This window comes from Falco biarmicus, chromosome 6 (assembly GCF_023638135.1).
Source record: "Falco biarmicus isolate bFalBia1 chromosome 6, bFalBia1.pri, whole genome shotgun sequence".
In the NCBI taxonomy this organism is placed as follows: domain Eukaryota; kingdom Metazoa; phylum Chordata; class Aves; order Falconiformes; family Falconidae; genus Falco; species Falco biarmicus.
Window position 1 is genome coordinate 84,097,563 of NC_079293.1, and position 25,424 is coordinate 84,122,986.

Genomic DNA, 25,424 nt, shown 5'->3' on the forward strand with positions numbered 1-25,424 from the left:
AGTAGTTAGTAAATTCCTTACCCAAACAGAATTGCGTAAATAGTGAGGTGTTTTCAAACTAAGCCTTCAATTTCTATTAGATAGAAGAAATCCATTGTCTAGTTTTAAGGAGTTATTCTGTCACCTTTTGGTTAAGGCACCCTTTCCTCACGTCCTCCTGCCAACAAATAGAAAGTGGAAGCTATTCAATATAGTTTGGGGTTTTTGTTCTTTTCTTACAGAGCATTTCTCTCCCATTATCCACTCTGTTGGCACAGCCAGCATATAAGCAGTCAAGATTGAAAAGAAAAGGGGAAAAAAAAAAAAAAAAAAAAAAGAGGCTTAGCTACTCTCCAAATTTTTATCTAATTGAAATGATACATGGCAGATTTAAAATTTCAGTAACTTAGCTGCAGTCAAAGATTTTTTGCTAAGCATGGCTGATATAAAAATATTTAATAGACCAGTTTTATTTTGTCTATCAGAAATGTGTGTTTTGCTCCAACAGAAGGCTCAAAAGAATTTTGCCAGGATACAGTCATGTGAATAAATGTTGTTCTCTTTTTAATACGTGAGCAGTTCTTGGTGCCATATTTTTTGGTTTTGTTTTGAATCTTGCCAAGACTTGACAAGGCAGAAGTTACCACCAACTTGGAATGCTCAAATTTCAATTTAGTTGAAGCGTAAAATGATGGCTTTTGGATTTGAGGAATTTAGCAGATATTTTTAATGATCCATGTTAATTTACTGAGTTTGCAATTTACTATGTTTCCTTTCATAGAACCTGAAAGAAGACAGTCAAGTTAATTAGAACCTTGATAGATTTTCAAGTATACCCTTTTTGTTTAATTGCACTGAAAGGGAGAATGAATAGTTTTCTTATTAAAAAAAATGCTGTGATCTGACATACTTTTTACCAGCATATCATTATAAAGTATAGTCTTATGTGTGAGTTATGTCCATAATATGTATTATGTTCCACAGTTGTAGCAAGGGTTAAGGTAACCATTGAATGCAACAATAATCAGTGAAACATTGAATATTAATTAGGTTTTATATAGATCAAACCAGTAGGACAAGAGTGACTTACTGAACTGCAATTGTTCACAACTTTGAAAGTTATTAAAAAGATGTATTTAGAATGCATTCTGTTTTTTAGGTAATGTATGCTATTAAATAGGCTGTTCTGAAGGTAATGCTGCATTATTAAATACTTGTATCTAGTACAGTTGGATAGATTCAAATTATTTTAGCAACTGTGCTACCTGTGAACATATTACACAAGCCATGTAGTTGATGTTTTTAAATGCTTAATCCAGAGGCGTGTATGAGATTTGCTGCAACGCTGAGGGGACGTACGTAAGTACTTTCCATCCGTAGTTATGCTCAGAAGCAGCCAAGACCCAATTCAGCTCTTAGACCAGGCCTCTGACTTGCTTTGATTTATTCTGGCTGATGTAACAGTTATGCTAGTTTCAAGTTCAAAGAGTAAAATATGAACTAGAAATTTCCTAACCAGCTATTAAGGAAAGTTTTGGGATATTTCTGGTTGGGGGTGGGGGGAAACATATATAGTACAGTATTACTGCTATAGTAACCATTACCGTTCATTCTTTTTAAAATGAGGAGGCAAAGGCAAAGAAAATGACCATGGAATTTAAGGTGATGTAAAGAGCTGAATGTACTTTTTGATGTGATTCTCATCATTCCTGCGATATTTTTCCATCAGCAAGTGATGCATGCAGTCCAATCTCACGGCAATAAAAGCTTTTAACTCAACAATCTGTCATAATCTTTCATACATAATATGTGCAGGACGATTCTGTTAGATTAGTTTTGAACAGAGTAGATGTTTTTTTCATCCCCTCTCAGCTATTGAGCTTACTTGTCATTATCTATGTGTATGAAACTCAGAGAAAAGCTTCTAAAACTCTTCTCAAAATGACTATTTCTTTGCTTTGTGCATGTATATGGCATTCAGTGTTTGCACTCAACAAGTCAACAGGGCCGAGCCTGGCATTTAGTGTCCAATAAAAGTGATCAAGGCAAGAAAAAAAGACTCACTTATCATTTGGGAAATATCCTGGGTAAATTTTCAGAATTAATGTTCATGATGGTTTTCAGATACCGTCTTTCTAAATTTCCACAGGGCACTGTATCAAATGCAGTGCTTCACAATTTAGCTCAAAAAATCTTTTGCCTTGTGGCAAAGGTGTGAAGTTCGTGGTGTTCGTTGATTAAACAAGAGTATTGGCTTATTCCTTCTGGTTTAAAAGGAAAAGTTGATTTACATTAGATTCATCCAGAAAGCATCATGCACAAATTATTTTCCCAGTTGTAAAAAATTGTCTATCATGCTTCTTATGGAAATTCTCCTGGTGAAGCCCACATAAACTCAGGTGTTTAATAATTCTAGTGAAATATATCTATAGTTTCTTAAAATAGAGATCTCTTCCAACTGATGTTACGTCTACCTCATCCTGGGATTTAAGAGTTTAAATTGGATTCTCTTCTGTATCTAATCATGAACAACAATTAGGCAGTTGCTAACTATTTCCTATCCATTTCCATCTTCTGTGGATATGATGGTTCTGCAGTGTCAATATGACTTATTAACACTAGTTAATAACCGTGCTAATAGTAATATTGCTTCTACAGTAAACAAAGGATAGATCTGAGTGAGAAGGTTCTGCGTTGTTTCTTAATTGTGCGGTCTCAGTTTCTGCAGAGATAGATGTTGAACTTTAAGAACTGTGAATAATTCATTTGTCTCCAGTAATGTCACGTGAAGGCAAGGATACTCTGCGGTCTCAGCAGCACCAACAACTTCAAAGCAGTATTAATCTTGGGTTTCACAGTACAGATATCCAGCTATGCTGAAGCCTGGTATTTTCTGCCTGTCACACGTTCCTGTGTTACCGCAGAACTGTTTGTGCAGCTATGTGGTGAAACAGATTGGAAAACTGATCCATCTTTTTTTTCTTGAGAGAGATAAAAAAAGGAAGAAAGGAGATTGCAAAGAGGTTGTCTAATGTTTTACATCACAAGCTGTACTTTAAATCTTTCTGCACATATCCAGAGAGATTGCTTACCTGTTATAACCTCCATGTGACAAAAGCAAAATAAGTCACAAGATTTAAAGCATCATTCAGAAGCATTTTGTAGTTCACCCTAGAATAGTGTGTATGAATTTAAAAACTGGTTAAATGCTCTGAGTATGTTTCTCCTGATAAAAGATGTAGCTGTCACATTGTAAATGACTCTGCTGCTGCCATTTAATGGTAAAGCGGCTCTTAATCCAAACTGACAGAAAACTGGCTTCAGGTGTGGAGCAGTACCGGCAAAAGTGGAAGTGAAAGATACACTTCAGAGCTTTGCAGTGCTCATAAAAATGTTAATACCTTAAGTACCAGGAATTAGCACTTTCTTTTTATAAAGAAAAAAAATATCTATAAATTCTATTATTGTATTGAGGTGTTTCTGTATTCAGCATCTCAGGTTGTACTTTCATAGTCATTAATAATAGATTTGTGCCTTTCAGGATCACCCAGAAATACAGGTATAATCTGCACCAAGAGGCAAACCTCTTTTTGTTCATTCTGTTCAAACTTATTAACCCGTGTGATAGGGAGTTTCTACCATTGTTATCCTTCTGTATATCACAGTATATCAGAACAGTATAGCCAGCGTGTAAAAGCAGAGAGACACACACGGAATTGAAAGCAGAAGGTTAAACACATTAGCCTAAGACAGTTCTAGTCCAGTAATAAGCATGTCACAATTTGTGCAGTTGGTTGCGTAGCAAAAGTCAGCATCAAACACAAAGCTCAGAAAGCGAAGTAACAGTCTTGCATGGAATATAAAAGAGAAAAATAGTTTATGCCTGTTGGAGGGAGTAATGGCTGGGTGCTAATGCAGTTGTGTCAGTGCCATGTATTTCTTAGGTTCATTTCAATATTTTGCTGTCTATTTGTATCTATTGGAGCTGACATTTTTTTGTTGATCCCACTTCAGAAAACAAGTTACCATCATACCTTTTTCCTGCAAAGTTCAATGGTTACTGTTATTCTGTGGAAAAATGGAGAAGCTGCTACTTGTCACGTTCTGCGTTCTGGAGAACTGGAATTAGACCAAATGGTGTGCACTGCCAGAATCTGTAACTGAGCATGCATTTCACCTTTATAAAATCTTGTAAAAGGAGATGGTAATTTTCTAGCATGCTTCTTGACATGCGTAGTGCTGTGGAACATAAAGAGACTTAATATGAGCCAGTCAGGCACTGGAGGAAGTAATCTCTTTTCCATAATATTTGAAATGGTTTGAAAAGCTGATGCTAGGAATTAAAAATCAAGTCGTTTTCATCAAAAACCAGTTGTAGCAATAGTATCAACTGAAGTGCTCAGTAACATCATATCAGTTTCCAATAGGAATCAGTCATGTCACTGGTATCTTCTGGTTAAGTGCTTTAGTTTGCTTTAAATGCAAACAATTCAGTCCACTGATATCAGAAGTAGACTTGTTTGTGTCAAAACAAAATTTCTGACATTTCTTATGCTTGAAGAGTCTTAATTTACATTGAAATTGCGGAGTTTGAATGTTGGTTTCTTCTGGAAATAGCATTTGAGATAAATGTGAATTACAAGCATTTTTGCACAGGATTTGCCTTGCTGCTTACTCAGGATTTGACTGGAAAAAGTTTTGGTTTGGTTTGTACAAGAGACTTAATTATCTAGAATAGAAGAAAATTCACAAGAGTGATGGTGAGAGAGTACTGACAGTAGTCTAGTTCAGATGCTGAAAGGTCTTTGGGAAGGAGGAGTTTGTCAGAAAGTTTATTCTGGCTTAACTTTGTTGATGAGTTTTATTTTGCAGCCATTCAGATATGGAGTGTACTGCACTGAAGCTACCTGAAGTATTCATCATCTAACCTGACCACTTAGAGCAGATCAGAGCGCCTAAATCTTAAGTAAAATATGAAAAAAACCCCAAACGCAAACCAAAATAAAACTAAACAAGGTTATAGATAATTGTTGCTTCTGTAGACATTCTTCTGCTTGATAGATTACCAAATCCTAGTCATCTTTATAGTGGTGTGGAGCTTCCAGCTCTAATAGGCGTCTCTCAATGGAAGTAATACTAAAGTTGCACAAAGAATAATACATTTTTTTCTTTAGTCTGTTTGCAGAAAAAAAATGTATTTTTGCTTTCCAGCAGTGCTATCACCCAAAAGGCTGGCAATAGCTAAAAAAGAACTGAGTAGGCTTAACATACTTTCCCAGTTTTGTTCCTTAACCTCACCATGGTTGTTAGCAATTACTAAAGGTGTTACCTTGCTGTCCACGTAAGCACTGTTCCTATCAGCAGACATGCTTTTCAGGATGGGATGTAAGATGTTCTTTTCTATGTTTATCCTCTGTTTAGAAGCAGATTCTTCCTTCCTCTAGCCAAGTCAGGCTTCAAACAGTTTTCCTTTCACTGGTGGTTTTCTTTCTGTGAACTCCTTAAAGTGTGTTACCTTAAATCTTCCAGGATTGCCCAAGTCTAATCAGAATGATGAAGTAGGCCCCCCCAAAAAAAAATCACGGAGCTGGCTTTGAAAATGAGAAAATAGAAAATGAGATGTAACATTATCTTTTTATGCGTTGGACTGCTGTTCATCTATAGCTATGAGGCTTAGATTTATTTTATTTTCATGTTTGTAAATAAAACTGTAAATACTTAGCCAAGGGCATGGTTGTACAAATCTGTGGCCTAAAACAAGAAGAGAAATGTCAGAAGACTAAGGAAGAGCATCAGCTAGGTGATTGGCTTGTTCAGAGCTTTCTACTTATCTCGGATTCTTCAGTAACCTTTTTTTCAGACCAACGCATTTGATTTTTGTAACTTTCTTTAGAAAGAAATCTCCTTAGACGTTTTAGTGACACCTGGTATTTTTTTCTGATCCACTTGGGTGTTTTGCTCTTGCTGAAAGAGCCTTTCCTGGCTAAGATATAGTAACTTTCATTTTTTTGTGAATATATGAGTATTCTTGGAAAGTTAAATATCTCGTCATAATTTGTTATTAACTGAGGAAGTAGATACGTTACTTGTAACTTGAATTGTATTCCCTTGTCTTTATTATTTATTTCCCAAGCAAGGCTGAAAAAAAAATATCCCAGGAATCAAGTGTTTGGGTTGTTTTAGTTTCCTTTCTTCATTGTTGTTTTTGGTTTGTTTTTTTTTTTAATTATTTTTTTTTAAAGTGTGTGAAAGCAAATAACATACCTAATTTTCTATTCAACTGTTATATTATAAAATATTACTAATCTGTAAATATCCCTGAATAAATTCCACAGTTCTTGGACTTGCTTTTCTCTTTCCTATGCTTCAATTAACACTGATTCACATGTTTTTTCTTTACAGGTTTTCATAGTTGAAGGTCACAACTTACTGTGCCTCATCACCAGGTTCATGCCCTCCTTACCATACTTTTCAGCTTTATATCATACTTTATAATAACTGGAAAAGTAAATTAGAGCACAGTTGGTGCATTTCCTTCTCTCTCTCTCTCTCTCTCTGGTACTGATAGGGCATCTTTTTGAAGTAGGTCCAGATTCTAAGTGTCCTTTCTACTCCCTACCTGAAGTCAAAGGAGAGCTCTGCTCTGCCCTTGCTCCCTTGGACACCATGGTGGTGGGTCTCCATACCGTGACCTGGTTAGAGGCCACCTCTTGCCCTTCTGAGGGCACCTGGCAGTGGAAGCTGTCTGGGAATGAAAGTAATATGTTTGGTTTTTCTTGTTCTGAGATTGCTGTTTGCAAACTGTCTCCAGCTTTTTTATGGTGTTTACTTGTCTGTGCTTCCACATGATTCAACCTCCAAAATCCCCATGCAAAGCCCTGTTCAGAATACAAAATTTAAAGTATAAAGCAACAAAATAGACTGTGGCAAAAGAATTCAGAACACAACATTTAAACATCTGAAACTTCCAAACTACTGTGATGCTGATGTAGCAGTTCAGTTACTACTTGTTGTGAAAAAAAGATCATCAAGAGGGGTATCAAGACACCCCCCCCCCTCCTAAACGTAGCATGAAATCTGATATAGTGGGGTTCAGGCTGCTGCTTGCTTTTCTTTTCAAAGTGTTCTTTGAATATTATATCCTATGTAATTTTGGGAGGAAAAGGGGAGTGTTTTGCCACTTTGCCTTACCACAGTGGGGTAGTCAGCAGCCACATTGGTCATGGGTTTAGTGTAAGCATCCTCACAGGAGAGACCTACTTGCTCTCGGGAAGAAAAACCAAAGAACTGCAGCGAGGAAATGTTGGATCTGAAGCTAAAACACATTTCTCAGCAAAGGCTGAGGTAGCTTGTAATACTGCAAGCAAACGCCTATAGAACCTGGGGTGGGAGGGCAGGAGGCTGGGGGGTGTTGGTTTGTTGGGGGTTTTTTGGGGGTTTTTTTGAGGTAGTGGTGGTTCTTTTGAGAATAAAAGCCAGGTTTTGGTCATCAGTTACAGTGCATGTAGAAGTCACCTATGTTTTGTGTTGACTCTTGTAAAAAAACTGGAGAGGTGTGGGTTTTTTTTTTCCTCCAATGCATTTTATAATATTCCTTTTTGTTCATATAGCTACTGGACCATTGCAGCTGTCTCTTTAGAAAACACTGCCCTCTTCCATTTACTTACAGTGTTTTATGACTTCTTATCCTACTTTGAGGGGAAAAAGAAAAAAAAAGAACAAACCCCACAACAACAGCATGAAAAAACACTCAAAATTCTATTTAGAATAAAATAAAATTCTGTCATCAAGTTAAGTGCACTGCATTTGAAACTGCCATAACTTTTGAGCCTGGCTAGTAATGCTATCCTTTCATCTTATCCTGTAGGAGCTGGAGTAGGATTTGATAAATACGTAGAGGTAGTCTTTAAACTGCCAAGGTTTAATGATCATCCCAGGGATGCTTGGGACAGGAAAGATTCCAAAGAAATTGTCATCCCTTATAGGAGAATACTTTGTAAATCATCCTGTGTGCTACTTTTTATTAGGTTAAGTATATAATCAGAAAACTTTTTTGGATCCAAAACTTTGATTGCTTTGAAGTCACAATTCAAAGGGAAAGTTATCTGATTGTTTTAAGGATGAGGAGTAAAATACTGAATGGGAATGCTGGTTCAAGAAGAGTGCATGGGTTATGGACTGTCTCTTCCTCTGAGTTCCGTATATGTTTCTGGGAATTTATACAAGACAAATCACCCAAGGCAAAGTGTGGTCAGGCTGCTGGCTTTTCTTATAACTGCCTGTCTCCATTTCTCCATTCATCTCTACTACCCTTTGAGGCAATGACCTTTCTTTGGTCTGCATCTGCTAGAGGTAATACACAGCAGATACTGTGTAAGAGTAGCTAACAGAGGATGCTTCTGCTTTAGTGATGCTCCGAGGACAGATAATATGCTGTGCTTAGCTTCTTTGTGATTACTGTCTCTCATCTGATGATGTTCAGGGCAGTTACAGAGGCAAGAAGAGCAGACCAGAGATTACAGCCAGAGTAGTATTAAGATCCAGTTAGTACAATCTCCTATAGAAGTTTAGTTCAATTTAATTTGTCCAGTTTGAAACTTACTTGGTGAAACAAACAAACAAAAAGTAAAAAAAAAAAAGTACCATTTCCACACAGGGTAGACAATAATTTACTCATTACTCTCTAGGATATTTTCTTACTCTAAGCTTTGCTTTCTGCAGTAGATGCTCCTGTCAGAAACATGAATGTATGAGGGGATCACATGGTTAATGAATTTAAAGTAATTTTATGCCAGCTGCTTATTTTGGATCTATGAACCGTAGAATTCAGAAGCAGCTCCCTAGAAAAACATACTTTTGTTAGGTTTCAACAAACCTTATAAAGTACACAAAATAACCTGAATATAATATAGTTTATGAAGTGTCCTCTAATGCATGTGCACATTTATAGTTATTATTTCTGATAGTTGAACAAAAAGTTGTCTTGAGTTTTTAAATTACATTATTAATCTGTCCATTTCACTATTCATTTATTACCTACTTGTAAACCACGTAATGGATCTTGTGAACCATACAGGTATGTATCCCCAGGCACAAATGAAAGAAAAAAACCCCAACTGTTAATTTTGCAAAATAAAATACAAGACTAATGCAAATGAAAAATAAATTACTCCCATCACATTTGCCATCCAAGCTATTCATAACGTCCCAGAATTTAGCTATGTGTATCTTGCTGTGGTAACAAGCAAGTTAAATTTATGTTATTGCAAAATTGTAACTAATTGGCAAGATTAAATAAATAACTCAATCTGTATTTTCCTGGCTAAAAATGTTTATGTTTTGTTAGCAAACATGCTGTCCATCATTAGTTACCCGTTAATACTCATCTGTTACTTCAAACACTCTTGTAAATCATTTGATCAGGATACAGCTCTGCAGGGGTTGCCAGCTATGCTGTCACATCAGATGGTTCCTCCACCTTTTTCCCTTCTTGGATGGCAATCACAGGATGCAAATGGCAAGTGCTTGTGAGATATTTTGTAACATCTGGTTCTTGATGGGCTCTTCAGGCAGCTGGGCTAGACGCACTGGAAGAACTTCTGAGCTGTTCTCATAATGAAGTGGCTTCCTGGCCTCTTAAATGTGGTGTCCCCTCCAAGTGCCCTTCAGATGTGAAATGATCTGCACGTTATATCTTGCCACAGAGTCCAAAGATGCAGATTATTATACAGTTAGAAAGTACAAACATATGGTGTAAATTGAATGTGCTGCATAATCATAAGGCAAGTGGACAGCTGTGGGTAGTCTGTTGTGATGGCTGCTGTGTTTCACATCAGCATGTGAAAAGCCAAAACAGCTGAGTTGTGGCAAATAATTTCACAAAGCTTGGGAGCTACAAGGCACAAAGTGGAGGCAAAGGGAAAGAACAAGTAGATATTTTGATTTTAAATTGGAAACAAAAATATGCTTTATGTGACTTTTGTCTATGTGATTTTTTTTTTTTTTTGGTAGGTGTTCTTAGGCTGCAGGTTCTATTTTGCAAATAGGTAATCAGGGGCTCTTTATAGCCTAGTGGGCTTTCAGGCATTCCGAAGGAAAATATTTACCGCTAAGTACAACTCAAGAGTATTTTCTCAATGATATGGAGTTTCAGCTTCAAGTAAATATAATGCTTAATATTCAAGATTTCAAAACATGTACCAGCCTACTATGTTAACAATGGTAACAGGAAACCTAAAAATAGAGAGCATATATTTTGACAATTAAATTAAATCGTTATCTAACCACACAAGTGGACTTGACAGTTATTTGTAAAATACCTGGTTTCTGGTTTTTGTCATTGATTATTGTCATAGATAATCAAGATTGTTGTCTTGATAACTATTTGTCAGGAAAAAAAGAAAACCAGAACATAAAATTTGAGGAAGTTTAGATATCACGTTAAAAAAGAAAAAAAAGAAAAAAGAAAAAAAAGAAAAAAAAGTGTAAAAATATGGAGATGAAACCAAAACCACATCACACTTCAACAACTATTTTCCAAAAGGCTTTTACTTTTTTTCACAATGTAGTATTTTTCTGCATGAATTGATACCTGATTATAACTAAATATCTGAAAGCTAAAAAATAAATCATTCCAATTTGAGTAAGCATATAAACCTGGAATACTTTTAACATCTACTTGGATTCTCTTTGAAGAAATAACCTGAATCGAACAGGCTGCATCTGCTGGATTCTTTGAATTGCTTTGGCAATAAAAAGAACTTCAAGTAATCTTGAAAATGTCAACATAGACAGTACATTGATGTAAGAATACCTTCTTTTAAAGAGGAACTTGGGATTTATTGTTACAAGTAAAAAGATGAAATAAGAGAAATTACAGATATTGCATTAGGAGGAATTAGACCATTTTCTAATTGTCCTTTTTTCGTTTCCTTGCTATAATGTATTTGAAGATATGTCAACCTCAGGTAGGAATTTGCTATTTTTCAAATTTCTGAACAAGTAAAAGGACTTCTGTGTTACCGCAAATAAGGCTTTTCATTATTAAAATTCTTACAAGATTTCAGTTAGACTTTTCTCTGGTGAGTGGAAAAAAACAGTCCTCAGCATCAGTTGAGGTGTTGTAACAAATTAGAATTTAATCATCTTTTTTTTGGTGTGTTTTGTTTTATCACTAGATCTGTATCTGTATTTTACTCTTGATGTAATGTATTTGTTAAAAGGTTTTTTGAACCTTTTTGTATTTTGATTTGAATTCTTACAGATACAGAATTGAGAAGTAGCTGATCTTCTGATCCTGTGGCTGGAAAATTAAAGTAGATACAAATTAATCTGGGTATAAGAAATTGTAGTGGTTCCCTGGAAGAAGAAAAATTTCATTTCCTTTTAGTGAATGAGCTACAGCTCAACATGTTTTTCTGATATGACTTGCAGTGCAATGTTCTGGAATGTGCTGCCATGGAGCATGTAGTAATCTTGTCATTTTATCAATCCTTGTAGGAGAATTCGGCAAACTAGTTTCTTAAACAGAGAGATAGATGTATATAGATCGTGTGCTATAAGTTATGGGAAAGCTGTGCCTATATTTAAGAAAGGCAAGAAAAGGGAAATAAAGAAAAGTGTAGCTGGAAACTTCTCTTTGAGGCTTTGGTTTGGAGCCACCTGTGTGGTTCCTTTGTTACTTAGGGACTAATCCTGGCATGAGATTCGCTGGTCTGTGTGAGGAGCCCAGGGGAACTGCTGTGCTCTACAAACTGGTTGGCACCGAGGCTAGCGGGGTGCTTGGTGCAGCAGCATTATTTCAGCAAAGCATACAAATTCCTTCCAAGAGTGCAATGCAGATTCGGGATCACCCTAAAATCTTGGCTCCTGGCGATACTTCGTTGGTTTTTTTAGTTGAGTTGGGTGTTTATTTGTTTTGGGTTTTTTTCTTCTCCTAAAAGCTTTAGTGTCTAAGAGTGAATTAGTATAAATGCTGCGCATAGATTTTTTGAGAAATTATACCAGCATCATGGATTCTTCATCTTGAGCAAGATGCATTCAAAAGTGGAGTGACTTCTTTCCTTGTATCTCTTCCTTTTGAGTTGAGAATTCAGTTGAGTAGTGTAGTCGTGTTGGAGCAGCTTTAATTACTAATTGGGATTACTGGCAGGCAAGGATATGGGCAATAACCTATCACTGCAGAGCAACAGAGTATGTTGGTGATAAGCTATTTTTCTAATAACTTCATGTGTATTTAAGATGTTTTTTTAGAATCTCACACTTGGGAGAAAAAACTAGGGTAAAGCCCAGCAAATTTGCCCTATCATTTAGTAAGTACTGTTGCACCATTAAAAAGACCAAAAACAAACTATTGTTCAGAGCGGAATTTCCTCCTTACCGCAAAACAAGATACATGCTTCTTCTCCATTAAAGTATAAAAACTTAGAGAAAGGGTTATATTTAAATGGACACAGATTGGTTGTACATTGATGTACTGAGGAGAGTATCATGAGTTTACCAAGTCATTTGAATGCTAGACAGCTGTGAAAAGATAAGCTTCTTTTAAGTTAAAGCAATTGTCAGAGTCATTTCCATTATAAAATTCTAGTCTCGGCACCAGAGCAAATCTCTGTTTCAGCTAACATTGCTTTGAAAAGTGTCTCATTGAAATCTGCAAGTAAACAAGCAACAGCCACTCTTTCTGCCTGAAAAAAGGCGACAATTCCACCTGGTTGAAGGCTTACCTGACACGGGAGCTTGCATTGTTGGGCCTTTACTCTTAAGCATCACATTTCCTTACTCTGCTTTCTTCTCTTTCAGAGCGGTATATTTTTTAATAAGTGACATTTTTACATCTAATGCATATATAATAGTGTTTGAGGCATCAACACACTTTTCATAATTTCACACTGCTTTTTGAATTTACAGGCTTATTAAAATGTTCCCGTCCCAGCTGTTCCTTGTGTTTGCTGGGCTGAGAAAGAGCTACTCTGTGTAACCATACAGATAGCAGGGCTTTGAAAAGTTCACTTTTTTGAAGTTATGCGGTAGGGAAAAAATTTTTGTAGATTAAATTTATTTATCTGCTGCAAGGTAGAAAGACTGTCCTTGAAAATGACTAGACTAAAGTATAACCATCCGATTGTTTGAACTGATACTCCTGTTAAATTAGCTCCCCATAAGAAAACTGTACTACTCAAATGAATAGATGACATCAGAAGCAGTTTCATTAGTGCTTGGCCAAGCTTTTCTTCCAGAATAGGACCAATATTGAGCAACTAGGAATGCTTCCTTCTCTTTTTACATTATATTTGCTTCATGCAGGTTGACGCTAGATTTCTTTTATTGACTTAATGCAGAGTGAGATTATGACCTGATTCCTAAACTGAAAAAAGCACATACAGGCAATTTCTTTTCTAAAGAGATGAATAGCTATAGGAATATGATAACATTCAGAGTTGGAACAGCTAGTGTTGCTGTCTGTAAGCAATATATTTGCTTGGCTGACAGCACTTTTAAAAAAAAAAAAAAATAGGAGGGAATGAAGTACTGCCTTAATGCCTGTTGGAGCTGAACTATGCTGTACCAGGGTGTACAGTGGAGGGGAAGATGTCTGCAGGACCACCAAGACCCATATGCTGAAAGAGTGGTGCTGAATGGGTGGTAGCGTAGCTTTGTGTGCTCAGAATAATCCGTTCAATACAAGGTCAGTCTTTTTCCCATGGATAAGGATGGTTAAGGGATGCATTATCTTTGAAACAAGGAGGAATTTGGAGCAGATGTGTAGAGTAATGCCTTGCTCTCAGCTCAGCTTTGGGGTTCAGTTCAACAACATGCTGTCCTTGGTAGAGATCATGGCAAAGCCAAACTTTAGTTATGAATCATGAAGCCAACTGATTTCTCCATTGGCGTATGTTTAGAAAGGTTAGGGGTGTTATGATAGAAAACCATAAAATGTCATACACAGGAATAATTAACATCAAACTCATTTTCTCGTTATATGTCCTTAATGCTTGCATTTCTGAGCAGAAATGTTGCTAACTAAACTATAGACAAACAAACCAAGTAGAAATATAGGAATTACTGAGTAAGCCATGTTGCTCTGACAGACCTTCATACAAGCTTTAGCAGTTTAGTTTAGCAATCAATGGTTTTCAGACCACTTTCATATGGCTGTAAAGAGGGTGATATTTGCTGGCTTGGAAAATCTTCAGATCTTCACTGTATCACTAGTGAAGGAAAATGTGGGATTTTTATTCAGACTCTTGACTTAGTTTTGGGTGGAATCCACACCCATTAATTCAGAAGTTACCCATACAGGCACATTTTCTGCAAGAAAAAGCCCAACACAGTAAGTTCTGTTGGGTATTCCGCATTGGCATTTTATTATGCTAGTGCAAGACTGTTACCTGAGCTCAGACTTTGGGGGGTTTAACTCTGCCTTTGACATAATTTCTCTTACTGCATTTAGAAAAACAGCTGAGCTTTCTGTCTCATTTTCTGTGTTGTCAGCAAGATACATAATTTCTGTAATTTCATTGTTAGCTTGTAATAAATCAGGACTTTTTTTGACTCATGAACCCCATGAAGATGATCATAGAATTTTTGTTATGAAGTAATTTTAAAATCTTGTCCCAGTGAGAGCCCTTCTTTGGGCTGATTGTATGCTAACATGTCGTCTTCCAGAGGCAGCAACTGTCATAAGGCAATGCTGCTAAAGATCTTTAATTGTCTCAATACATCTTGGTGTGCTTTAATGCTTCTAAATTAATTAGGCAATTTAATATTGTTATTAAGTCTGGAATTGCATTACTTCAGCAGAAACATAAAGGTAATGTGATTGTGTGCCATAGGAATGGAAGCACCTGTGTTTTTAAGGATTATCCCCAAACATTGCAATTATTTAGTGAATGTGTAGTTCAGAAGGTTCACAGTACATCTTGCTCTTATGCTCCGGGGGGCCACTTAAGACCTTACATGTAACTTATGACTTACAATAAAAGGTCAAAAACCACAATTATAGGATGTCTCAGAAACAGAGTATAAGAAATGAAGGCTATTGCCAAGAGCCTAAGTGCCTGTAGAAGCAGAAAATACATTAAATAAAACATATTTGTAGGGAATACACAGCATCCTGTATTCCAGGGAAAGGCAATAATAAAATAAAAACTAACAGTCCCTGCCAGTCTAACCTGGGGACTTTTCTTCTTACCTTCAGATTTGTTTATTGGCTTAAAGATCTTTTTGGTTTTGTTTGGGTTTTGGTGGGGGTTTTTTTGTGTGTGTTTGTTTGTCTGGTTTGGTTTTGTTTGTTTTACACAGAACCTAGCTAGGTTCCTGAAAACTTTAGTATTGCGGGCAGCATTGGTTCACATCACTTTGAGATTGGTCTGATATAGTTAACCTTTCCTCGAGGAGGAAAAGGGGCTTTCACTATAATTTCACCTCTGCCTGTAATGGGAAAGAAAGCAGATAATGAATCCTCTTCCCAGTTTCTGAGGTGTCTTAGTTTTCTTAAATATTTAAAAATCTAGAGTCATCTCCGCTCTTAGCATCTATCAAAAAAAACCCCATTGTTTTCTTTGCTTCCCAAAGCATCACTCTGAAAACTGTATATACAGGAAAACCAGAATTATTATGCTTTGGGGCACATCACTTCTACTGTGAAGGTATAGAAACAATACTACTGCTCGTTGATTTAAATTGCAATAGAGAAGGAAATGTGTATAGGCAAAAAAACCATGGTTATCCCAGCTAGAAAATGCAACTGGGGTTGCTCTCAGTTCTCAAGGGAAATGTTTACTTCTACATTTTGTCTAGATGACAGCACTTCCATTACTGTAATCACCTGAAAAATCACAGAATAGCCAAGCAGCACTGTGACACAGGAGTGTTCTTATGCCTGTTCTTATGATACTGACTGTGGAAGTCAGAGCCTACATACAGGGCACACAACTTCTGGTCCTCACCTACTCTCTGTCCTGGTAGGATATATGTGATTCTGTTCCTTTCATAGATAACATCTCAATTAGAGCTTAATCTCATATACCACCAACTGAGTTTATATACTTCCAGAGTTATTTACAGTATTTTTTCTCACATTAACCCACCTGAGCAAACATATATCACCAACAAATGTTGATTACTACTGCCCTCAGGAGTAATCAGTTGCAAGCTTTTTCCGATACTCAGAATTAAATAAATCCTGTGCAAAGTCAAACCTGTATTATCTGAGCAGAAGAGTTAAATGGTGATAGGAAAGCCATTGGCTTATTTCTCCTGGGCCATCTGTCTAGTTTTAGTAAAGTATTGGCATTGGGGTGACATAATATACTTTGTAATTTTAGGAGTCTGATTTGTTGATTAAATTGTCAATTTAATGACAGAATGTGGCATGACATAAGGGTTTCATGTCAGGGTTGTTCTCCTTCCAGATATTTTTTTTTTTTTTTTCTTTCCTCGCTTCCTCGTCCCTTCTCCCCACCAGCCGAAACTGGTTATCTTTTAGTTTGTATAAACATTCAAACAAAATTCAAGATACTGATAGGGTAGAAATGGCTGAGCTGCTTTTTCCAATACTGAAGTTCTGTATGCTAATTCGATTAAAAAAATTAGTAACAGATGTTTAACTTCAGTTGCACAGAAAGCCATAATGCAGGTGATCTACAGAGGTTGGCACATTTTCAGACATGGGCAAAGGCATCTTGCAATTCCAGAGCTTCCTTGTGATGCTCACCCATAGGGGATCAGTAGTATGTCCCTGCAGTGAGCACTTCTCTCCGTTTTTGCTCCTCAGCCCTGATGCCTCATGGCTGTTCACACCACCACAGAAAAGCAGTGAGCGATAAGTTGCATTCCTTAGCAATGAGAAATTTTACTTACAAGTCAAAATCAGCAGCTTTTCCTACACTGGTTTGTGTTATGTTAGATGTTGCTGTCATCTGTAAATGGTACTTTACTAGATATATATACAGTCCTGGGGCTTAAGTAGAGTTAGGCTGTCATATACAGAAGCGCAGATCTCCCTGTTGTGCACCAGCATCCAAAATGGGCAACCTGTGTCTTTGGACATGGGCATCAGAGAGCGCAGTGGCTGCCAGGCCATGCAGAACTCCCTTTACAAGGTAGCAGAAGCATCCTGCTAAAGCCTGAGGTTGTTGCCCACAACAGCTTGGACATTTCACACTGTATGGAGCTGTAGCCTGTGGGAGTTTGTTTCGATCCTAGTTCACCCAAAGAGCAACCCTTCAGGGCTCCCTGCTGTGGACCAGAATGGCTGAGCTGCTGCAGCCACCTCTGTGGTGCTGCTGGGAGACGGGGACAAGGCCTGTGTTCAGCCCATGGCGGCTCCCCTGTGCCGCCCCGTCCCCCTGGCGCTGCTGCCTGCCCTGCTGTGGGGCCTCCATGGGCGGCCGCCCTGCCCTGCCCCGTGACCCTGCTCCAGCCTGGGCCCTGCGCGGGCCGCAGCTCCTGCAGGGCACGTCCTGTGGCTGTGACCCCCCCGGGGCTGCGGGGTGACCCTGCTCACCCTGGGCTGTTCACACTGTTGCGTCTCACAATTTTTTAAAAGTTATAAAGCGTGTTGCCCGTCCTGAGCTGCCCTTCCCGTGAGGCAGCCAGGTGCGGCTGCGGGCCCCGCCATGCCCTGCGGTGGCACCTCAGAGCCGCTGGAGCCGGGGCAGCCCCTGCCGCTCCTCACAGAGCCCCCGCTGGCACCTGGGCACGCACACCCACAGCAGAGGTAAACCCAAGCCCTGTTCACTCAATTTATTTCATATTCGAAGTGAGATTTGTACATGGCTCATGCCACCGCTACCACGTTTGCTGTGTCCCCGAGGTGTGCAGGAATGTCTCTCCCCTTCTCGGGGACGCCATTTGTGCCTCTCCCTTGGGGTGCCAGGGGATAGCCACAGTGGCAGGAGATGGTGCAGATGCCTCCATCGAGTGTGCCAGGGTCCTGCCCTGGGCCCAGGAAGCCACCCGCTGTACAGGGAACTGGGATTCAGGCCGGAGCTGATGCCCGCCGGCCGGGCTGCCAGTCCCGCAGGGCTGCCAGGCCTGGCCGGTGTGTGGGCAAGGTGGCCCTGGCCGCAGGTCATGCCCTCACCCTGTGGCAGTTTTACAATGATCAGTTCCTTTCTGAGCTGTAAGGATTTAAAATTGCTCTTTAATTTAAAATACATTTTAAAACTAAAAGTGATTTCTTCAGGTCCACAAATAGATTCAGTAAAACTTCTTGGATACAGAAGTCTAATTCCAGCAGATGCAAATGCAGCTGTTGTGTCTGTAGCTCTTGGGTGTGGAAGGAGCTGAACATTTAATATTTCATGACCTTTTTTGTTTGCTCAGAGACATAGTTTTATATGTTTGAATATAAAAGCTGCATTGCAGCCACTGTCTGGGTTCATTTAGGGGGTGGTTTATGGTTTGCGTGTACATATTAACTTTTTTGATGTAGGAGAGTAGATTTTGGTAGGTGAGTGTGGGAGATTATTGCCTCTTGCCAACAATTTCTCTCTTCTCTGTGCTTATAAACATCTTTATCAACCCCATAATTTCTCATAAGAAGTTTCATTAAGACAATTGTTGGGTAATTTTGTGTATACTTCATACAAAATGGAGTTTAGGAAGGAATTCATTATTATTGAGATTTTCCTCTTTGCCTAGCAGGCATAGTTGGGAAGGAGCAAGTTATGGGACATCTCCTACTTGGGTACCCCACTGCACAGGCAGCACATTTCCATTAACAGACTTGCCATCCCTTTTCAGGAATGTCCATCTACTTCCAACTTATAAAGCAGCATATTAATCGCCCTGCATTCCACTGCCTCATATGATAATTCAAAACTTTACTTACGCTTTTCTACTCTCTCAGACTTAACACACCAGGTATGTATCTTGTGTACATGTCACAGCCAAATATTTCCTGAAATATTGAAATTTCTTTTGGTTTATGAGATTTTTTTGTTATCGTTGTTGTTTAGAGAAATCAGTGACACTGAAAACCTTGAGAGGGGGAAACATCTTTCTCAGTTTCAGTGATAGGTGGAGAAAAGGCTGTCTGTAAGGGACTCATGAATAGCTTAAAACTTTTGACTAACTGTTAACAGTGAAACTCTGTATGGAAGAAACAGAGTGGTATGTTTGCTCAGGACGGGTGTTTTTTTTTTCAGATAAGGTTGACTTCTGTGAGAAAGAGTATGTGGGTTTTTTCCATGTGTATATATCTTTAGTGGAGCCTGAATGGCTGGATGGATCAGAATATTTATAGTCTGAACAGTGGATGAAAGGGATTTCAAGAAACAGTTATTACAGTTACTGATTTATGATCGTGAGAAGCGAACAATTGGGATGGATTCATCAAACCAGATTTAAATGTGCTGTGTAATGGATGGAAGTCATGAGCTACTCCTAAGGCTTACTTCATCGCATCCTCGAGCCAACAACTGAAATACATCAGTTCTGTTGAATCATCCTTTGATGGCAGCTTTTCCTGTGTTGACTGCACAGTCTGTACAGCTCAGAGATACATGCCTGTAACTGTGAAGATATCTATAGTTAGTGGGATCACTTCCTAGATTATTGATGCCGATAACTGTATACCAAATAAGTGAGCTTCCTGATTTCATCTGTTTAGCCATGATAATCTTGCAACGTCATGTAAATTTATACATGACATTTAACAAACTGGTTTTAAAAAAATAATCTTTGTTTTCTTAAAAACAGATGTGCTAGAAGTCAGGCGTTCAGTAGGCACCCAGAGGAATCAAAATCTAAGAGAGATTCTAATCACTTCTCAGATTTTAAAAAGCCCTTGTGATTACGTATCAGATACATAGAATATGTAAGTGGTAAAGAGCAATTAAACTGAAGTACTCTTCTAGTCATTGTGTTTTCCTGATGTTTTCCTTTTTCCTAACTGCTTGTGCTACTGTATTCAGACACTGTAGTACACTTATGAGATGCTTTGTATATGAGCTGAACTGAGTTGAACACTTTTACACTGAGCAGATCTATTTCCAAAATAGCCACTCAATTTGCCAATAAAACACTGAAGTCACGATTCTAGAGTCAAACAAATGTGATATGTCTAGGCTGAACAATTTTTGAGCTATAAGACTACCAAATTAAAATCATACCTGAAATATCCTGATTTTGTTTTACCATACTCCTCAGAATTTCAAAATACAGTTAAACCTTCTAGTTATTCAGCAGCTGAAACAGATTTGGCTGAGCCAGTACTATGAATTGACACCTCTTTTTTGAGAACATTGTCTAAATTCAATATGTTAATAATTAATTTTTATCTCAGTTAAACTGGATTATTTTTATAATTATAATTTTCAGTCATCCTCTAAAAATACAAGTTGAATAAATTGAACAAACCGTTGTCTGACACTAAATTTGTCCTTTTATTTTGGCCTTATGGAATTTCTGCTACAACCTCAGAAACGCAGAAGATGATACAGTTCAGTGGTGACTTAGTTGACATTTGCACAATACAGGAAGAACTTTCTTTGTCGCTACTGTTTAGAGCAGACACAGGGCATCAATTTGTCTTTTAAGTCCAAGTTCCTAGAATGAGACTGTGCCTTCTTCTTCCATTTAATGCATAGGGTATTCTAGAACTGTTCTTTCTTAATGTAGCCTTTTGAAGCAGTTCAACGCAAAATGCAATATTAACATGTTTATTGGGCTATAGATGGTGATCCCATCGTTTCAGATTGTGTGAAGGGGACCACTGATAGCCAGTGATTGCAATGAGGTCTTTGAGCACATCAGCGATTCAGCATTTTAAATATTACTTCCATAACATGGAACTTAAATTGATCTTGTGCTTCTTTTAAACTCCATTTGACAGGTCTAGCCTCCAAACTTCAAGAAGTGAGTTCACAAAGACATTGGCAAAAAAAAAAAAAAAAAAACCCAACCCCCCCAAAAAACCCTGAAAATACTTCTCCAGTACATTTCCAGAAAAAATTGTAAACAATTTTGTTTCACTTTTGTTTTTTTTTTTAAAAAGAGTTCTATTTTTAATGTGTTTTTCTTATTCTACCATATATTCTTCTAAATGCATGAGCCATGATTACTATACTGATAGTGCTCATTTTTGAGCTATCTAATCAGAAAGCTGTACAGTTCTGTAGTACCTCAACTTTGCAGATCTCTTACCTACTTTTGACCTGTGCTGGCTTGAGTTGAGTTGGCAGCTTGTGCTTGGAAACTGGCTTGATTCTTTTTGTCAGTCGTACAAGAAAAATCTCTTTTTATGAATGGACTCTTTCCTTCAGGTAAAAAGCGAACTCTTAAGAATGTGAAAATAAATAAACAACAAAAAACATGTTCCCAGCAAGCAATGCTGTTTTGAGCTAGGTGTGGCATGTTTTCCTCGTATCAGTGCAGGGGTGCTTTTCAAGTGTATATACATTGCAGTTGCAGTCTCTTACCATCCAGCTTTGATCTTGTTTTGGTCCAGAATGATTTTAACCTCTGTCTAATGAGATCTAGTGAAAGACATGCAAGGCAGAGACACCTCTTTCAGCTTGCAGCCTTTTTTGTACCTGAAACTCAAGAATCAAAAGATTCTCTGCCCTTTAAAGTCCATTGGAAATAGAAACTGCAAGGCTGATATTACAATATGCCTTTTATCTGATTTTGTGAAGTCATCAGGGTTATAGCCATAAAACTATTAAAATGCCTTTCATCTGTGTAAGGTAAACCTATAGGCATTTTTGAGGATGATAAGCGTGATTTGTACAGTGTTGATTTAATTTTGGCATGGATCATTTTGGCAAGAAAGTACAAATATGTAACTACGTCTCTCCAATTTTTTTTCTTTCCTCAGGGCAAGACCAAAATTGCCCAAAGTTCATTTAAAAAAAAAAAGGTCCCATAAAGTCACCTTGACCTGTTGATAAACACTCAGGTGAAATATCCATCTTATCATACACATAGTTTTACTAGTCTGTGAAATTTATTTCTTATTGTGAGAAACCTACTTCATGATATACAGGAACTCAATTTCCAAGTGCAGGTTCATCTTCAGCCTGGGTTTTTTGGGTTTTGGTTGGTTTTGGGGTTTGTTTTTTTTTTGGACAAGCGCCCCTGAAGGAATAGAGGAATAATGAACTATATCAACTCAGAACAGTTCAAACCGTTGTTTTCCAGGTGTAAAATCCAAATCAACCTTCCATGATTTTATCCTGGGTATTTAAGATGTTAGCAACCACATTTTATGATGTGTATTACAGGTCCACCCTCTTATTAACATATAAGCATCTACTTCCAAATGCTTTCTGTCAGATAACAATCTTTCTTTCTTTTCTGAAAGAATCAAATTGGACCAAGATGGAAAGATGTGTGGGGATAAAACTTTGACGTGTTTGCTTCAAATGGACGCACAAGCTGAATTGCCAACAGATTTTGATTGCTTTTCATAGAGGGTAGAGTTTATTAGTTTTGTAGCTGAATATACAAACAGCACAAGCTTATTTGAGGAGTCTTTGTTTATTGTAAATTAGGGCAATGAATTCCAAAGTTATGAGTCACAACCTGCATTGTTGGGGGAGTAAAACTGGATTCTTGATAGTAATGCCATAAAATTAAAATATAGTAGAAAATTACTGGGAAAAAATTTCTTTATTGAGAATAGCTTGAAAAGCTAATTTAATAATGAGTTAGTTTATTTCAAGCTAAAAACATAATAACTTGATAAGAGGGAAATTATTAAACATTATTAAAATTCCAGTTTTAATTGTCAGAAGCTGTAATTCCTCAACTAAAAGGAGGAATTTGCAGTCTTAAAAGTGACTTAAAACTGGCTTTGGCAATGAAGCAGATTTTTAAAAATTATTTTTCTGCATTGATAGTGTGAATGAGTAATGCTTTTCATCCTTTCTATTTTCTATATAAAAAAAATAATTGAACTATTAATTTTTAAAGTGTTTCTAAGTCTAATTCTCATTGTTGTTTCATGGGTGACCATACATAAGATTTCCACCAAGGACCTTTTAGAACTTCAATTCAACAATAGCCAGCACATGCTGTGCAAGTTGTAGTTTAATAGAAGAGTGAATGACTAAGGTGTAGATTCACTGCCACATCACTGAAGTATTGAAACCAGAGCTGCTATTTTGAAAAGTCTGGAACCATCTTTCCTGATCCACAAGATTGAGCTCTGCCACCAAAGGCTCCGCAACACCTGTACAGACCTGCATCGCTTTAGAGTGAAAGCTCTTTCCATGTGGGAGGTGGTTAAATGATGCACGTGAGCTCCGTGGCTGCTCCTTGCCTCTGAGTTTTGCTTTCTTTGCTGGTGACCTTCGGTGCAGACATGTTTCCTTAAGGGTGCTGCACGTCCTCTGCATTGTGGGTCTGGGAGCAGTGGCAGAAACAGAGTTTGAGTAGCAGTGTAATGGCTCAGCAAAGAAATGCCTAGCAAAAAAAACTGCTTCAGGAACTGGGTTTGGAGTGATTGTATCTCACCTAAATGTTGGCCTGGGTGGAGAAGGGTATCAATGTCTGCTCTTATGACAGTTTGCCACTGATGTGTCCAGGCTCCTTCCAGTTAAGAACTGCATGGCACTCTTTCTAAAACAAATAATCTGTATTCCTTCCTTCCTGGCTGTATTTCATCTGATCTTGCTTCCATTCCACTCATTCTTGCAAATACAGCCTCTCTTGTCTTCATTTGGTGTAAGGTTTGCCTCTGCTCTGATGCATTGTGCTTCTTGGCTGTGCAGGGTTAACAGAGGGCATGGCTGTCTTCCAAGAGAGCGTTTTACCAGAGGAGGGAGAGACTTTCCTGCTTCATGATGTATCAGAGCTGTCTTATAAGTGCTGTGTTGGGTAGTAAATGTGTATTTTCTTCCGTTCTGCAAATGAACTGGAATATAATCTCAGTCTAGTTCTGTTAATAATCTCAGCCTTGTTGTTGTTGTGGGTTTGGGTTTTTCAGTTTCAGGGTTTTGTGTGTGTGTTTGTTGGTTGGTTTTTGGTTGGGTTTGTTTGTTTGTTTGTTTGTTTGTTTTGTTGGGGGTTTTTTGTCCCCCAGGAAACTGTGCATCCAGCATAGCCAGTCAGTTCCCTTCTCTGGTCAGCTGCTTCTTGTTATAACACCTGGGAGTGAAATCCTTCGGCATGCTGATAAAGGCTGAGACACTGAGCAAACACATGGAGCATCTGTTGATTCAGCATCACTCTTCTGCGTTTGTTATTCAGAGGGGTCTTGAAGCCTTAGGCTGCAATGGCAGGCAATAAATGAGTGAGGGCACATGGTTCCACTTGGCTCTAATTATATATAATGAAAGGGAACACGGTAGTCAGTGGTTAATCAGTCTCCTACACTTCTGACTTTAGTAGTTTACCATTTTTGCAGAGGAAAGTGTGTTGTTTAGGTTTTTATTATTATTTTTGCTTCCTCTGTAGTTGTGTCAACTTTTAAAAGCAACAGTATATTAAATGCAGCTGAAAATGTAATGTATGGAATACGTTAGGGGTTTTTATTTTTCTAGCTTTTTACATTTTTTATATGAAAATTAATATTCCAAACCAGCTTTCTAAATTGGTTAGCTTGAGAGACTGTTGAGCTGCTTCTGGTGTCTGGGCAAACTCAGCATCCCATCTCTCTCTGTGCCCAGAGGTGCCAATTTCCAGGCACAAGCCAGCAAAGCTCCCTTGCTGACTCAGCTGCAGACTTATGTGTGCTGTCTTGGAGAAACTGTTACCCTCATTCCAATTTGGTCACTGGGTTTGAAAAATCATGCGTAGCCCTTTGGGGGTAGGTGTGAGCAGCCCAAAGGCTTGTCAGTACCACTTCTCCAGATTTGTGATACATGCACAGTTTAATTGTTCTATTTTCGGCTAGGTGTCTAAGATTAAAAAGAATAAAATATTTAGCAATAGAAAGTATTAATAGTTTTTGCCTTCTCTTGGTCCAAAGGAGGCCTTTGGCTTGTATGGCTGTGCCTCCCCCGTGTGTCCATAACCTATTTTAATAGTTTTTCTTCTCTCTTTTGTTTTGTTCACAGCCTACATGCTGACATACTACCAGTTTTGTTTCCAAAAGAGAAGTTCACAGAGCTACACAGTGCCTGATCCAACTAGCCACTTTGATGTTCCTCACTGGACCATGTAGGTAAACTTCAAAGAAACATATATAGTCACTTACATCTTTCCAAGCATAACAGGGAACAGCTGATTTTTGGCAACAGTGCTCACTTTGTGAAGTCATGGCCTTTTGTAATTCATGGACTACAAAATCATTTATTAAGGCCCTCCAACTTTGCAATGTGTTTTATCATCAACAGGCACACAAGTGTAGACCGTCATATGTCACGATGTGTTTGGTCTCCTTGTCACATCAATTTTAAGTTTTTGAGGGTTCTGGGAACACTGTGATGCCTGTCATTCCTGTAGGTGTACCTGAGCTAACTCTTAACAGCAGCTGCAGCGGCGCACATTTC

The 25,424-nt window shown here is 38.0% G+C and overlaps 1 protein-coding gene across 4 annotated transcripts in view; it reads left to right on the top strand.

Moving 5' to 3' along the window:
- Positions 1-25,424, top strand: part of CHRM3 (cholinergic receptor muscarinic 3) — a 285,906-nt gene that overhangs the window by 129,947 nt on the left and 130,535 nt on the right. For 3 of the 4 annotated variants that reach the window (XM_056344650.1, XM_056344651.1, XM_056344653.1), the window contains exon 3: positions 24,990-25,092. The exons of the other annotated variant lie outside the window; for it this stretch is intronic. In XM_056344650.1, coding sequence (XP_056200625.1) covers positions 24,995-25,092 — 98 coding nt within the window. In that variant the 5' untranslated portion in view covers positions 24,990-24,994. The remainder of the gene's footprint in view (positions 1-24,989; positions 25,093-25,424) is intronic. 4 annotated transcript variants of the gene reach the window in all.